This window comes from Pteropus alecto, unplaced genomic scaffold (assembly GCF_000325575.1).
Source record: "Pteropus alecto unplaced genomic scaffold, ASM32557v1 scaffold270, whole genome shotgun sequence".
Lineage (NCBI taxonomy): Eukaryota > Metazoa > Chordata > Mammalia > Chiroptera > Pteropodidae > Pteropus > Pteropus alecto.
In genome coordinates this window covers 6,287,369-6,303,344 of record NW_006430735.1, presented here as the reverse complement: position 1 = coordinate 6,303,344, position 15,976 = coordinate 6,287,369, and the positions used below count along the sequence as shown (strand labels likewise).

General features: G+C 34.2%; 1 protein-coding gene across 3 annotated transcripts in view; it reads left to right on the top strand.

The window, feature by feature from the left end:
• Positions 1-15,976, top strand: part of CFAP44 (cilia and flagella associated protein 44) — a 114,596-nt gene that overhangs the window by 65,395 nt on the left and 33,225 nt on the right. For all 3 annotated transcript variants that reach the window (XM_025051201.1, XM_006905499.3, XM_025051207.1), the window contains 2 exons: positions 3,916-4,112; positions 10,922-11,093. In XM_025051201.1, the coding sequence (XP_024906969.1) occupies positions 3,916-4,112; positions 10,922-11,093 (369 nt within the window). The remainder of the gene's footprint in view (positions 1-3,915; positions 4,113-10,921; positions 11,094-15,976) is intronic.

Here is a 15,976-nt window from a genome sequence, read left to right as displayed (position 1 = left end):
TTTATATAGTCTGGATATGAGTCCTTTGTCATATATATGACACATATACATGTCTCATGTGTGTATATATATGTATATATATATGAAACAGATATGTGTGTATGCATATAAAATATCTTTCTCTAGTCTGTGGCTTATCTTTTCATTCTCATGGTGTCTTTTTGAACAGGATTTTAAAATTTCAATGAAATTAAATTTATCAATTTTTTCAATGTATCAGTATTTTCACTAACTCTTATAGTTAGTGCTTTTATGTTGTATGTAAGGAATCTTTGTCTATTTCCAATTCATGAAATAGTTCTGTTTTTTTCTAGAAGCTCTGTTGTTACCTATCTCGAATAATTTTTGTGTGTGATATAAGATAGAGGTCAAGTGTCATTTGTTCCTGTTTGGATATCTAATTTACCTAGTATCGTTTGCTGAAAAGACTAACCTTTCCTCACTAGATTATAGTGATGTTTTTGTCATATATCAGATAACCATATACATGTGGTCTGTTTCTGAAATCTTCATGCTAGTCCATTGGCCTCTCTTTGTGCTAGTATCACATTATCTTAATTATCTTGACATCTGATATTATAAGTCCTCTGGCTCTATTCTTCATCCTCAATATTGTTTAGGTCCTTTGCATAGAATAAACTTGTCAATTTTGACAAAAAACGCTAAGATTTTGATTGGAATTACATTGAATGTATAGATCAACTTAGACATAACAGGTATTTAAAAAATACTGAGGTTTTCAATCCATAAACATGATATATCTTGAAAAGAATTAACTTTTATATTTCTTCTAGTGGTTATGACCATACATCTAAATAACATATCTCTAAGAATTTATTATTAATCATTATTTATTGACTTCCTAATATAAGTACGGATTTTACTTACCTTAATATGCTCATGCTTTTCTCTACCTTCTTGAACATATAAAATATATTATAATAACTGCTTTAATGTTCTTCTTTGCTAGTTAAATGATTCGTATCATTTCTGGGTTCGTTTCTATTGATATTTTTCTCTTGGGGTCATGTTTTTCTGGTATCTTGACTGTCTTAAAAATTTTGATTGGATGCCAGACATTGTGAATTTTACATTGTGGGTGCTGGGTGTGTTTTGTTTTGTTTTGTTTTGTTTTGTTTTTACATATTTTAAAATATGTTTTTTTTTTTGTTTGTTTTGTTTTTTTTTTTTTTACATATTTTAAAATAGTCTTCATCTTCAAACTAATCAAAAACAGACTTACAAATATAGTGGACAATTTGGTGATGGACAGAGGGGAGGGAGGTTGGGAGGCTGGGAGAATGGGGTGAAGGGTTAAAGAAGTACAAATTAGTAGTTGGTAGTTGGGCACGGGGAGCATGGAATAGGGAATGTAGTTAGCATTAATATGATGGCTAAGTGGAGGGCCAGAGGAGGGAGGGAGCAATTGGGGGGATCGTTTTATGAAATTATAGATGTCTAACTAATGTACTGTATACTTGAAACTAATTTAAATAAATAAATTTATTTTAAAAAATGCAAAAAAAAAATTCTTCATCTTTATTCTGGGATTTAGTTAAGTTACTTGAAGATAGTTTGATTTTTTGAGGCTTCCTTTTACTATTTGTTAGATGGAATGAGGCAGCCATTAGTCTAGAGCTAATTTCTTCTCACTACTAAAATAAAATTCTTCTAAGTACTCTACCCTATGTCTCATATCTTATGAGTCTTGTGGGAATGCAAGCAATTCCAACATGTGTGTATAGGGGGCAGGTCTGGGGATGATTCTACCTGCTTCCTTCTGATGTTAGCCTCAGATAGACTCCTCACATGTATGTGCTAATCAGGATTCACCTGAAGGCTGGAAGGAAGCCCTCTTCAGCTCTCCAGAGTGCTGTCTATGTGCACCAGTCTCCACTTTGGTTCTCTTGCCTTGTGAATTATGGTACTCTTTACCTGGCATTGAATCCCTGAATACTTGAATTCTTGGATAATATTTGAACATTTAAATCCCAAATTATATCTAGATTGCTACCCACCAAGAGATGAAACTGGGTAAGAAGATTCTCTTGGGAGGAACCCTCAACATAGTATCTTATGTTTGGCTTTAATAAATATTCATGAAATACTTGTAAATGTATATATGGCAAGTATAAATCTTAACTCACAAATGCAGGAATATGAGCAATATGGCTATTATTTTATTTAAATTAATTAAATTTGACTCTGAGCTTCTATTCTAGTAGGCAGACAGGAAAGTCAGTCTTAGTCCCACTGAGGCTCATTGTCGCAGGCTGCCTGCTTCTTTCAGCTTTATTCTGTGGTTTCTGTGCTCTGCTGGAGCAGGCAGTCTTTTGTGAGGCTAAAATCTCCAGTTCTCAGGATCCGACACACTTGCAACCATCACCTTGTGTCTCTCCACGTGCTAGAGCAGGGAACAAGTGCCCAAGCTGTAGGACCCAATTTGCCAATCATCCTCTTCTTTAGGTATAATTTCTTCCTTTCCATTCTCCTTGCCCTCAAATACTTATTTCCTTAACTCTCTGCTTTCCCACTTTAGTCCAGGCCCCTGCTCACTCTGTAGCTTCATGTCTTCAAAAAAATAAGAAAGGAAATAATAAGTAGCTAGCTATCTGACTGAAATGGGGGAGAGGATAAAGTACCCCTGAATAACACTGAATATTACCAGTGTTTTAATCTTCACCAGTCTAATAGGCCAAATATGGTAAATCTTGGTTGAATAATTTGCATTCTTTTGATTATTGGTGAGGTTCAGCATTTCTTTTCATATGTTTATAGTTCATTTTTCTTTATTCTTAGAATTGCCTGTTTAGATTCTTTGTTCATTTTTCTTTGAGTCTTGTTTATTTTCCCCCTTATTTTTAGTTTTAGTCTCTATTTCTATAAGTATTTGCCTTTTGTTATATACAGTAAATGCTTTCTCCTACTCTGCCATTTGCCTTAAACTTTGTTAATATTTTTCTAACCATGCAGAAGTTTTAAATTTTGATGTGATCAAAACCACCCAAATTTTCCCTCATGTTATCTGGGTCTCATGGAAAGGCATAAATTTAAAGAGTTAAAAAAACTTCCATGAACAAGAAGATAGAGGGAATAAGTCTTATAGAGATGAGAAAGTTGCTATGCTATGAGAGAAAAGGGAAATTTAAAAATAAATGGCAAGCCATTTTAAAAGGAGAAATGAGTTAAAAGACTTGAGTTAGATAAATAGAAAGAAAGACAAACAAGCTAGGAATAATTGCTATATATATACATGAGTTAAATTCTAAAATTAAAGATGGAATAATTATGAACCACTGTCAAAAATAGCAGCAATTTAATTGGTGAAAGACTTCTAAAAGATAAATTTCTGTGGGCTGTATGAGAAAGGTGAACTAGAGCATAGCATGAATTCCTGAGCTTAATGTTTTTTATAGAGGCAAATAGGGTTATATGAAATATCGGAGATATATGAGATATATGATAGATATCTACCTCCCTATTATCTATATAATGTATATGGAATACGAGATATGTATGTATAATATATGAGATAATAGATAGAGAGGTAGATTACATTTTCTGGGAGTTTGATATGATTCATTTGCTGTTAAACTGCAGTATGCCTAAAATATTTTCATTTTCCTACATATTAGCAAAGCAGTGGTATTATGTTAATTAATGAGTTGTTTAGTATTTTTATTAGAAAGAAAATTTTATTTACTCTTTAACCAAGTCCTATCCAATTCCATCACATTCTTGTTGGTATATGTATGGTTAAATTTTGAATCCAGTGTGACATAATGATATTATTTATAAGTGTAATATATTATGATCTTATTTATTACTTAATAATCATGTAAAATGATTAAAATGGTGTAATTAAATGATTAAAATGGTGACTATTGCAAATATTTGCCTTTTTTTTTCCCCCAGATTTCGCGATTCATTGCAAAGTGATGCTATTGTTGTTCATGCCATACAAAGTGATCACAAGATAGCCTCCTACAGGCTTATGAAGCCCTCTAAGTACTTCAGAGCCAAACAGGCAAGTCAGTCAGAGAGAAGACCAAGCAAAATGGAGAGGTTTGATAAAGAGGGAGTGGGAAAACAGGAGAGCCAGAAAGATAAAGGTAACCTAAATGACAAGAAGTCTTTTATATTCTCATTTATTAAGATTTTAAAGCTGAATTGTCTTTTTGTGGGCAGAATATTTGAAACTTTTTTGGTGGCTTAAGTTCAATTTCTTGTCTCCCATGCTTTATTTCTTTAGAGTAAATAATCAAGAGAGATAGTAATGTCTGGTATGGCTGAGAATGAGAGGCCAAGTTTCTCTAGCAAATGCTCTAGATCAGCTTTCCTATTTGATGCAGGCTGCTAAAGAAAACTCACCTTAGTCATGTGACTGAGAGGATAAGAGTAACTGACTCCCCACCTCAGAGCACTGGTGCTGGGAAGAGGAGCCCCTACAACATCTGGCTGTGAAAATCAGAGGAGATTCCTTCCATCTTCCAGATGAGATGGAAGGCTGCTGAAAACCCAGGCATCCTCTTAAAGGGCCAGCACACAGACATATTCCTTTGCAGGCACTCATTATCCAGCAGAGGGATAACAGATTGGGGGATGCCAGAGACATACAGAGAGTGACTGAGTTATGTGGCTTCAAGGAGAGGGCTGGAGGGACAGCCACCATTTTCCCTGTGTTAAGCCCTACCTCCATGTGGGTGGGTGCCATCTTTCCTGTGTTGAGCCCTCCCCTCATATGGCTAAGTCTGTATTGGCCTGATGAATATCACTTTTTCTACCCTGGTGATTCCCAGGACCCTGCCCCACCAAACTTATGCACTGCCAGAGGCTCTTTCGGTGGCAGGCAGCCAGCCTTGGGCTATGCTGCAGTCTTTTGTGGTCAGCTCTTGGGGGAACAAGGGCCTCAGGAAGGCAGCAGCTAGCCTGTATGTGCTCTGTGCCTTTTGCTGAGTGGCCCCAGCCTCAGCCCTGGCATCAAATCCGAATCTGCATTAACCTGGTAGACACCACTTGCCCTGTCCTGGTGACTCCCTGAGACCCTGTCTTGCTCAACTCACATACTGCCTGAGTCTCTTTCAGTGGCTGAGCTGGCAAGTGGTGGCAGGCCTCAAGTTGCCTTGGGCCTTTTGCTCAGCTGCCCCAGGCATGATATTAGTGGTGGCCAGCATCAGTTCACAGTGTGGCTTCTCCCACATGCCTCCATGTCCAGCACAGGCAGCTAACAACTGTGGATCACTTTGTAGCTCCTACCAAGTAGCCTTGGGCCAGTCACAGGCAGCCTTGGCCTGCACTAGAACCCTTCCCAAGAGGCCCCAGAACCTACACACCCAGCCAGCTTCAGATCACAACAGAACACCACCCGATTAGCCCCATAAGCAGTATACCCAAAGGGTGGTCTTGGCAGGCACCAGAGCCTGCTGGGACAAATCTAGTTCTGTGGGTCAGTCCCCCAGCAGCAGCTTGTACACTATGGACATTGCCAGTCCTCACAGTCAGTCAGCCTGGGGTCAATCCCACCTACTGACATGCCAACAGTAATCAATGCTCAGCTACAACAGAAAGGCACACACACCTCACATAAGGGATACTCCTGGAGCACCCACTTCAGGTGATCAGAGAGAATGAAGACTGTGCTGCTGAGTCCCATAGGGCACCTACTTCATAAGGCCGCCCTGCCAAGACTGGGAGATGTAGCAGATCTACCTAATATATAGAAACAAACAAAGAGAGGCAGCCAGAATGAAGAGATGAAGAAACATGTCCCAAATGAAAGGATGAGAGAAAACTCCAGAAAAAGAACTAAGTGAAATGAAGGCAAGCAGAGTTCTACCAGATACAGAGTTCAAAACACTGGTTTTAAAGATGCTTAAGGAACTTAGTGAGAATTTCAACAAAGAGATAGCAGGCACAAAAACACATAGAAATCATAAAAAGAACCAGTCAGAAGTGAAGACTATAATAACTGAAATGAAGAATACACTAGGAGGAATCAACAACATATTAGATGTAGCAGAGGCTCAAATAAGTGATTTAGAAGACGAGGTAGCAGGAAACAACCAATCAGAAAAAAAAGGAGAATAGATTAAGGCAGAGGTCCCCAATCCCTGGGCTGCAGACTGGTACTAGTCTGTGACCTGTTAGGAAGTGGGCCACACAGCAGAAGGTGAGTGGCAGGCTGTATTTGCAGCTGCTCCCTAGCGCTAGCCTCGCCACCTCAGCTCCACCTCAGATCATCAGGCATTAGATTCTCGTAGGAACACCTGTCCCTGGTGCCAAAAAAGGTTGGGGATCTCTGGGTTAAGAGACCTCTAGGACAACATCAAGCATATCAACATTTGCATTGTAGGGGTACCAGAAGGAGAAGAGAAAGAGCAAGGGACTGAGAACCTATTTGAAGAAATAATGACTGAAAACTTTCCTAAACTAGCAAAGAAAATAGACATACAAATTCAGGAAGCATAAAGAGTCCCAAAGGAGATAAACCCAAAGAGGCCCACTCCCAGATGTCCTAATTAAAATGGCAAAGATTAAAGACAATATTAAAATACTTACAAAAGAATTACCATAAGACTATCAGCTAATTTCAAAGCAGAAACTTTGCAGGCCAGAAGGGATTGGCATGAAATATTTAAAGTGATAAAAAGCAAGGAGCTACAACCAAGATTACTTGGCCCAGCAAAGGTATCATTTAAAATTGAAGGAGAGATAAAGAGCTTCCAAGAAAACAAAACAAACAAACAAACAAACAAAAAGGAGTTTATCACCAACAAACCAGTATCACAAGATATGTTAAAGGGACTTCTTTAAGAGAAAGAAGGGGGAAAACCCATAAATATGAATAATAAAATGGCAATAACTATGTAACCTATCAGTAACCACTTTAAATGAAAATGTATGAAATGCTACAATCAAAAGGCATAGGGTAGCTAAATGGAGAAGAAAACGAGACCCATACATATGCTATCTGCAAGAGACCCACTTCTGATTGAAAGACACACGTAGACTGAGAATAAAGGGACCAAAAAAGATATTTCATACAAATGGAAATTTAAAAAAGCTGGGCTAGCAATACTTATATCAGACAAAACAGACAAGGATATTTTATAACAATAAAGGGATCGAGCCAATAAGAGGCTATAACCCTAGTAAACATTTATGCACCCAACATAGGAGCACCAAAATATATAAAACAAACATTGACAAACATAAAGGGAGAGAACAAAAGTAATATAGTCACAGAAGGGGACTTTAACACCCCATTGACATCAATGGATAGATCTTTCAGACAATATCAATAAGGAAACAGCCTTAAATGACCTATTAGACAAAATGGATTTAATTGATAATTTTAGAGTATTTCACCCCAAAGCAGCAGAATATACATTGTTTTCAAGTGCATATGGAACACTTTCCAAGGTAGACCACATGTTAGGCCACAAAACAAGACTCAATAAAGTTAAGAAGATTGAAATCATATGAAGCAACCTCTATAACCACAGTGGTATGAAACTAGAAATCATTTACAAGAAAAAACAAAAATACAAATAAATGGAGACTAAATAACATGCTACCAAGCAATAAATGGGTTAACAATGAGGTCAAGGAAGAAATCAAAAATACCTTGAGGCAAATGAAAATGTAAACATAAGAACCTCCAAAATCTATGAGACACAGCCAAAGCAGTTGTAAAAGGGAAATTCATAGCAATACAAGCCTACCTCAAGAAACAAGAAATATCTCAAACAATCTAACCTTATATCTAAAGGAACTAGAAAAAGAAAAGGAAAGCCCAAAGTGAGTAGAAGGAAGGTAATAATAAAGATCACAGCAGAAGTAGAGTCTAAAAAAACAAAACAAACAAATAAAAAGTAATAAAAGAGATCAATGGTTCTTTGAAAAGAGAAAGTTGAAAAACCTTTAACCAGACTCCTCAAGAACAAAAGAGAGGACCCAAATCAGAAATGAAGAAGTGTTAACTGACACCACAGAAACACAAAGGATTATAAGTAAATACTATGAATAATTACATGCAAATGAATTGAACAGCCTGGAAGAAATGGATAAATTTCTAGAACCACACAAACTGCCAAGACTAAATCAAGAAGAAACAGAAAATCTGAACAGACCAGTTACTACTAGTGAAATAAAATCAGTAATCAAAAAATTTCCCACAAATGAAAGCCCTATACTGGAGGACTTCATGGATGAATTTTACCAAACATTCAAAGAAGAATCAACACCTATTCTCAAACTTTTTAAAAAAAATTCAAGAGGAGGGAAGGCTCCCAAGCTCATTTTACAAGGTCACCATTACCCTGATTTCAAAATCAGGCAAAAATATTGCAAAAAAAGAAAATTATAGGCCAGTATTTCTGATGAACATAGATGCAAAAATCCTCTACAAACATTAGCAAATTGAATTTAACAATATAGTAAAAGATCATCCATTATGATCAAGAGAGGTTTAGTCCCAGCATGCAATGTTGGCTCGATATCTGCAAAAGAGTGTGATATACCACATAAACAAAATGAAGGGTAAAAATCATGTGATCATATCAATAGATGCAGAAAAAACATTTGACAAAATCCAGTATCCATTTATAATAAAAACACTCAGACACTTTCCTATGTGGGAATAGAGAGAACATACCTTAACATAGTAAAAGCCACAACTGACATCATATTCAATGAGGAAAAGCTAAAAATGTTTTCTTTAAGATCAGAAACAAGATAAGGATGTCCACTTTTACCACTTTTATTCAACATAGTGTTGGAAGTCCTACCCACATCAATCAGAAAATAAGGAGAAATAAAAGTCATCTAAATTGGAAAATAAGAAGTGAAACTGTCATTTGCAGATGACATGATGCTATGTATAGAGAACCCTAAAGATTCTACCAAAAAACTATTAGAACTGATAAATGAATTCAATAAAGTAGCAGGATACAAAATTAATATTCAGAAATCAGTTGCATTTTTATACACCGATAATGAACTATCAGAAAGAGAAATTAAGAAAACAATCCCATTTACAATTGCATTAAAAAATAAAATACTTAGGGATAATATTAACCAAGGAGTTAAAAGACTTGTACTTGGCAAATTATGATACTGAATAAAGAAATCGAAAAAGATACAAATAAATGGAAGCATATACTGAGCTCATGGATAAGAAGAATTAACATAGTTAAAATGTCCATACTATGCAAAATAATCTATAAAATCAGTGCAATCCCTATCAAAATACCAATGGTATTTTTCAAAGAACTAGAACAAATAATTCCAAAAAATATATGAAACCACAAAAAATTTCTAATAGCCATATCAGTCATGAGAAAAAGGAACAAAGTTGGAGTTTTCACAGTACCTGATATCAAACTATACTACAAGTCTTTAATAATCAAAACATCATGGTACAGGCATAAAAACAGACACATAGGTCAACAGAATAGAACACAGAGCCCAGAAATAAACCCACATCTATTTGGTCAATTAATCTATGACAAAGGAGGCAAGAACATACAATGGAGTAAAGACAGTCTCTTCAAAAAATGGTGTTGGGAAAACTGGACTGATACATGCAGAAAAATGAAACTAGACCACCTTCTTACACCTTGTATGAAAATAAATACAAAATGAATGAAAGACTTAAACACTCAATCTCATAAAACTTATAGAAGAAAACATAGCAGTAAATTCTCTGGCATTGCTCTTAGTAACATATTTTTTTCTGATGTATCTCCTTGGGCAAGGGAAACAAAATAAAAAAATAAACTAAACCAACAAAACAAAAAGACAAAATGAGAGAAGATATTTGCCAATGATACATCCAATAAGGGGTTAATATCCAAAATTTATGAAGAACTCATACGACTCAAGACCAAAAAACAAACAATCTAATTAAATGGGCCATGGACTTGAATAGACTTTTCTCCAAAGAAGACATACAGATAGCCAATAGACATATGAAAAGACGTTCATCACTAATCATCAGAGAAACACAAATTAAAACCACAATGAGATATCACCTCACACCTGTCAGAATGGCTATCATCAATAAATGAACAAACAGAAGTGTTGATGATGTGGAGAAAAGGGAACTCTCATGCCCTGATGATGAGATTGCAAATTGGTGCAGCCACTATGGAAAAGAGTATGGAGGTTCCTCAAAAAATTAAAACTAGAGCTTCATTATGACCCAGCGATTCCACCTCTAGGTACTTATCCAAAGAAATTCAAAACACTAATTCAAAAAGATATATGCACCCCTCTGTTCACTGCAGTATTATTTACAATAGCCAAGATATGGAAGCAACCTAAGTGCCCATCAATAGATAATTAGATAAAGAAGTGGTACATATATATAATGGAATATTACTCAGCCATAAAAAATGAAATCTTAGTATTTGCAACAATATGGATGGACCTAGAGGGTATTATGCTAAGTAAAATAAGTCAGACAAATACCATATATGTCTCTTATAGTGGAATTGAAAGAACAAAATAAACAAGCAAAATAACAGAAGCAGACTCATAGATACAGAGAATAAAATGATGATTGCAGATGGGAGAGGGGCTGGGGGCTGGGTGAAAAAGATGAAAGGATTAAGAAGTACAAATTGGTAGTTACAAAACAGTCACAGGTATGCAAAGTATAGCATAGGGAATGCAGTCAATAACATTGTAATAACTATGTATAGTGCCAGGTAGTTACTAGGCTAATCAGGGGAATCACTTTGTAATTATATAAATGCCTAACCACTGCTGTACATCTGAAATTAATGTAAAATAATATTGAATGTCAACTGTAATTGAAAGATTAAAAAATTAAAAATTTGAAAGGTTAAAAACAATATTTGAGAATTTCATTTTGATGTTTCAAAAAGACTGAAAAAAATGTTGACTCTCTGCACAGGTGGGACTGTTGGTATGCCAGAAGAAATTATAGAAAAAGGGAAGGAATTTCGGCCTAAAACCCTAAGTCAGATTATGGTGGAAAATCAAATTGAGAAAACGAGGAAACTTATATTAAAAGCTGAAAGGGCCCAATTTAAGATTCAGCAGCGAAAAAAAGAATGGGAGGAACTGTAAGTATTTTTTACTTAAACTCTTTCATTTTAATATGAATCTAAAAAAATCTTCAACAATGTTAATAAATATAAAATTTTTTATTTAAATAAAGAAACGAAAGAAATAGAAATAGAGATGGAAATATTGAAGTCTGGTCAACTGGATCTTTCAGAGTGATGATACATTGGTGTAACTTCTATGATCCTCAGATTTTCAGGTCCAGAAATTTCAATTTACTAATATACTCAGAGTGATTTTTGAGGATTAAGACAATTTTTTTTTTTATCCCAACATCAAGAAATTATTCTCCTGTTTGTTCTTCTAACATCTTATAGTTTGAGCTTTCACCTGTAGGTCTCTAACCATATGAAGTTGACAAAAAAACCTAATATGAATTATTATTTTTATTTAACAAACACATCTCTCTCTCTCTCTCTCTTTTTTTTTTTTTTTGCCACATATATATCTTTGGTGAAATGTCTCTTCATGTCTTTTGTCTATGTTCAAATAAGATTGCTATTGAGTTTTGAGAGTTTCGAGAGTTTTTAAAATATATTCTACATACCAGCTACGTGTCAGAAATATTGTTTTTAAATATTTTCTCCCAGTCTGTAGCTTGTCTTTTTATTCCCTTAAAAAGATTTTAATTTTGTTGAAGTCAATTTATCAATTTGTCCTTATATAAATCTGAATTTTGGTGTCAAGTCTAAGACCTATGCTTAGCCCTAGGTCTCAAACATTTTCTTCTATTTTTTTTCCTAAAGTCTTATAGTTTTACACTTTAAATTTAAATCTGCAATTCTTTGATGTTCATTTTACAATAAGATGTGAGATTTATGTTTATTATTTTGCTTATAGATGTCCAATTGCTCTAATCGCCATTTGTTGAAAAGTCCCTATTTCCTGCATTGAATTGCTTCTGCACTTTTGTCAATAATGATCTGGGTATATTTGTGTGGGTATTTCCAGTTTTATTTTCTGAACCAATGGTTTATGTGTCTGTGCCTTTGTCATTATACACTGTCTGGATTACTTTAGCTATGTAGTAGGTCTTGAAATTGGGTAGATTTATTTCTCTCATTTTATTCTTTTTCAAAATTGTTTTTCTATTCTAGTTACTTTGTTTTTCCGTATAAATTTCAGAATAATCTTGTTTATATTTCCAAAAAAATTTGCTGAACCTATTATAGGAATTATGTTAAACCAGTGTATCAGTTTGGGGAGAACTGACATATTTATTATGTTGAGTCTTCCAATCCATGGGGCATGAATTACTTCACTTACTTAGATCTTTGTTTATTTCATCTGTTTTGTTGTTTTCAGAGTATAAGTACTATACATATTTTGTTAAATTTTCACATAAATATTTCACTTTTTTCTCAGTTGTAAATGGTATCATGTTTTTAATTTTGGTGTCTATGTGTTTGTGTTCATTGCTAGTATGGAAATACAACCGATTTTTGTACTTATATGGTATACTGTGACCTTGCTGAATTGTCATATTAGTTCTGAGAGTTTTTTTTTTTTGTAGGTTCCTTGGGATTTTTTTTGTGTAGACAGTCATGTCATCTGTAAATAGGGACGGTTTTATTTCTTCTTATTTGATCTGTTTGCCTGTTATTTCCTTTTCTTTTCCTATTGCATTGGCTAAGATTTCCAATGCTACATTGAAATAGAATAAAGAGAGCTGGCATCCACACCTTGTTCCTAATCTTAGGGGGAAAGCACTCAGTATTTGAAGAGTATAACTTTTCATCCATTTACTTCAACCTACTTATATTGCTATATTTGAAGTTAATGTCTTATTGACAGCATGTAGTTGGGTTGTTTTTTAATCTACTCTGTCAATCGTAGTTCTTTGATTGGTATGTTTAGGCCATTTACGCTTAATGTAATTATTGATATTTAAGGCTTATATCTGCTATTTTATATCTTGTTTTTTATATTTTTTTTTATCCTTTTTTTTTTTTTTTTTTTTTTTTTTTACGGCTGCCTATGGTTTGCTTGCATATTTTAAAGTTCAATATAATTAATCTATAGTGTTTTTGAATGTATCACTTTGTATAGCTTTTTAGTGTTTGCTCTTAGGTATTACATTATGTATATACAACTTATCACAGTATACTGGTGTTAATATTTTATCAGCTTAAATAATGTGTGGAAACTTTACCCGCTTTTATGCCCTTTTGCCTCACCCAGGATTTTGTTGGGCTTTTGTTGTCTAAACCTATTAGTGTTTCTGAGTTGCTGTTTTATTCCTTAACTGTAGTTGAGATACAGTATTATATTAGTCTTAACCGTACAGCATAGTGATTCAACATCTGTATACTTTACAAAGTGATTACCATGACAAATTTAGTAACCATCCATCTTTGTACAGTTATTACAGTATTATTGACTATATTGCCAATGCTGTACATTACATCTCTGTAACTTATTTATTTTATAACTGGATATTTGTACCTCTTAATTCTCTTCACTTCTTTTTTTCTTGCCCAACCCCTCCCATGACCCCTTCTTTAGTTGCTGTTTTCTTTAGCTTCAGGTCTGGATATATGAGGCTAAAAGAAAACCCAGACTGCTTACCATCATATCTTTCTTTGAGTCCCCAGGTTTTCTGTGGTTTCCCTCCTCTTTTCCACATTTCAGAATCTTATGATTGTTTTATATATAATGTCTAGGATTTGTATTTGTACTTACCAAATAGGAAAACGTCAGTTTACTCCATCATCCTGGAAGTGGAAGTTCTCTCAATTGATTTTTAAATTTGATTTTGTTAAGCCCACTTATTAAGTCTAGTAGTTTTTTTTTTCAGATTCTTTATAGTGTTTACTGAATATGATCATGTTGTATGTGAATAAAGATAAGTTCTTCCTTTCCAATCTCTTTGTCTTTTCTTTTTCTTGATTTATTGTACTGTCTCAGATATGCACTACAATGTCAAATAAAAATGGTGAGAGTGAATATCCTTGTCTTATTCCCAAGTAAGGAGAAAGCATTCAGTCTTTTATTATCAAACGTGATACCAGACTTTAGAAGCAGTTTATCAGGTTGATGAAATTCCCTTTTATTCTTAGTTTGTTGAAAGATTTTTAAATTTATTTTTTATCAAGGTTGTGTGCTGAATTTTATCAAATGATTTCTATATATATATTGAGGTGATCATTTAAAATTTTTATTCTTTAGTATTGCGGGTCACAGTGATTGATTTCAAATGTTAAATCATCATTCCTAGGATAAATTTCACTTTTGATCATTGCGTATTATCCTTTTAAAAATATTACTGGAATTTTCTTGTAGAGCTCTTGTTTGGTTTTCGTATCTGGGTAATACTGGTTTCATAAAATGAATTTGGAAATGTTTCATTCTTTTTTTTTTTGGAAGAGAGGGAAATGTTATTAATATTTTAAAGATTTTGTAGAATTCATGAGTGAAGCCATCTGGTCCTGGACTTTTGCTTGTTGGAAGGCTTGTGATTACTGATTTAATCTCCTTACGAGTAACTGGTTTGTTCAAATTTTCTATTTTTTCATGTTTTAGTCTTGGTAGATTGTATGTTTCTAAGAACTTATACATTTCTACTAGGTTGTCCAATTTGTTGATGTATAATTGTTTATAGTGGTCTCATATCCTTTATATTTCTGTGGTCAGTTATAATGTCTCCTTTTGGATTTCTGATTTTATTTGAGTTCTCTTTCTTGGTGAGTCTAGCTAAAGCTTTGTCAATTTTGGTTATCTTTTCAAAAAAAAAAAACAGCTCTTAGTTTCATTGATTTTTTTCCCCATTTTTTAAAAACTGTATGAGGTATAATTGACATACAACATTATATTAGTTTAAGTTGTACAATATAATGATTTGATATTTGTATATATTGTAAATGATAACCAAGATAAGTCTAGTTAATGTCCATCACCATAGTTATAAGAGTTTTTTCTTGTGATGAGAACTTTTCAGATGTATTCTCTTAGCAATTTACGAATATGCAATACAACATTATTACAGTCATCATGCTATACATTACAGCCCCATGACTTACTTTTTACATTACTGGTTTGTACCTTTTGACGCCCTTTATCCATTTCACCCACCCTCCACCCCCTACCCCTGGCAACCAACAATCTGTTCTTTGTATCTATGAGCTTTTTCTTTTTTTCTTAATAGTCCACATGTAAATGCAATCATATGGAATTTGTCTTTCTTTCTCTGACTTGTTTCACTTAGTATACTGTGCTCAAGGTCCATTCATGTTGCTGCAAATGGCAAGATTACATTCTTTTTATCTCTGAATAATATTTTGGGGTGTGTGTGTGTGTGTGTGTGTGTGTGTGTGTGTGTGTGTGTGTATCACTTATTTATCCATTCATCCAGTGATGGACATTTAGGTTGTTTCCATATCTTGGGTATTGTAAATAATGCTACAGTGGACATGGGGGTGCATATATCTTTTTGAGTTAGTGTTTTTACTTTTTTGGGATAAATACCCAGGAGTAGGTGGCTGGACCATATGGTAGTTCTATTTTTAATTTTTGGGGAACCACCATACTGTTTTCCATAGCGGCTGCACCAATTTACATTTTCATCAAGAATGCACAAGAGTTCCCTTTTCCCCACATCCTTGCTGACATTTATCTCTTGTCTTTTTGGTAATAGCCATTCTAACAGGTGTGAGGTGAAATTTCATTGTGGTTTTAATTTGCATTTTTCAGATGATTAGTGATGTTGAGCTCCTTTTCATATACCTGTTGACCATCTGTATGTCTTCATTGGAAAAATGTCTATTAAGATCTTCCTCTGTCCATTTTTTTATTCAGTTTTTTTTTTTTTTTTGCTATTAAGTTATATGACTTTCATATCTTTTGGATATTAACCCCTTATTAGATATATGTTTTTAAAATATTT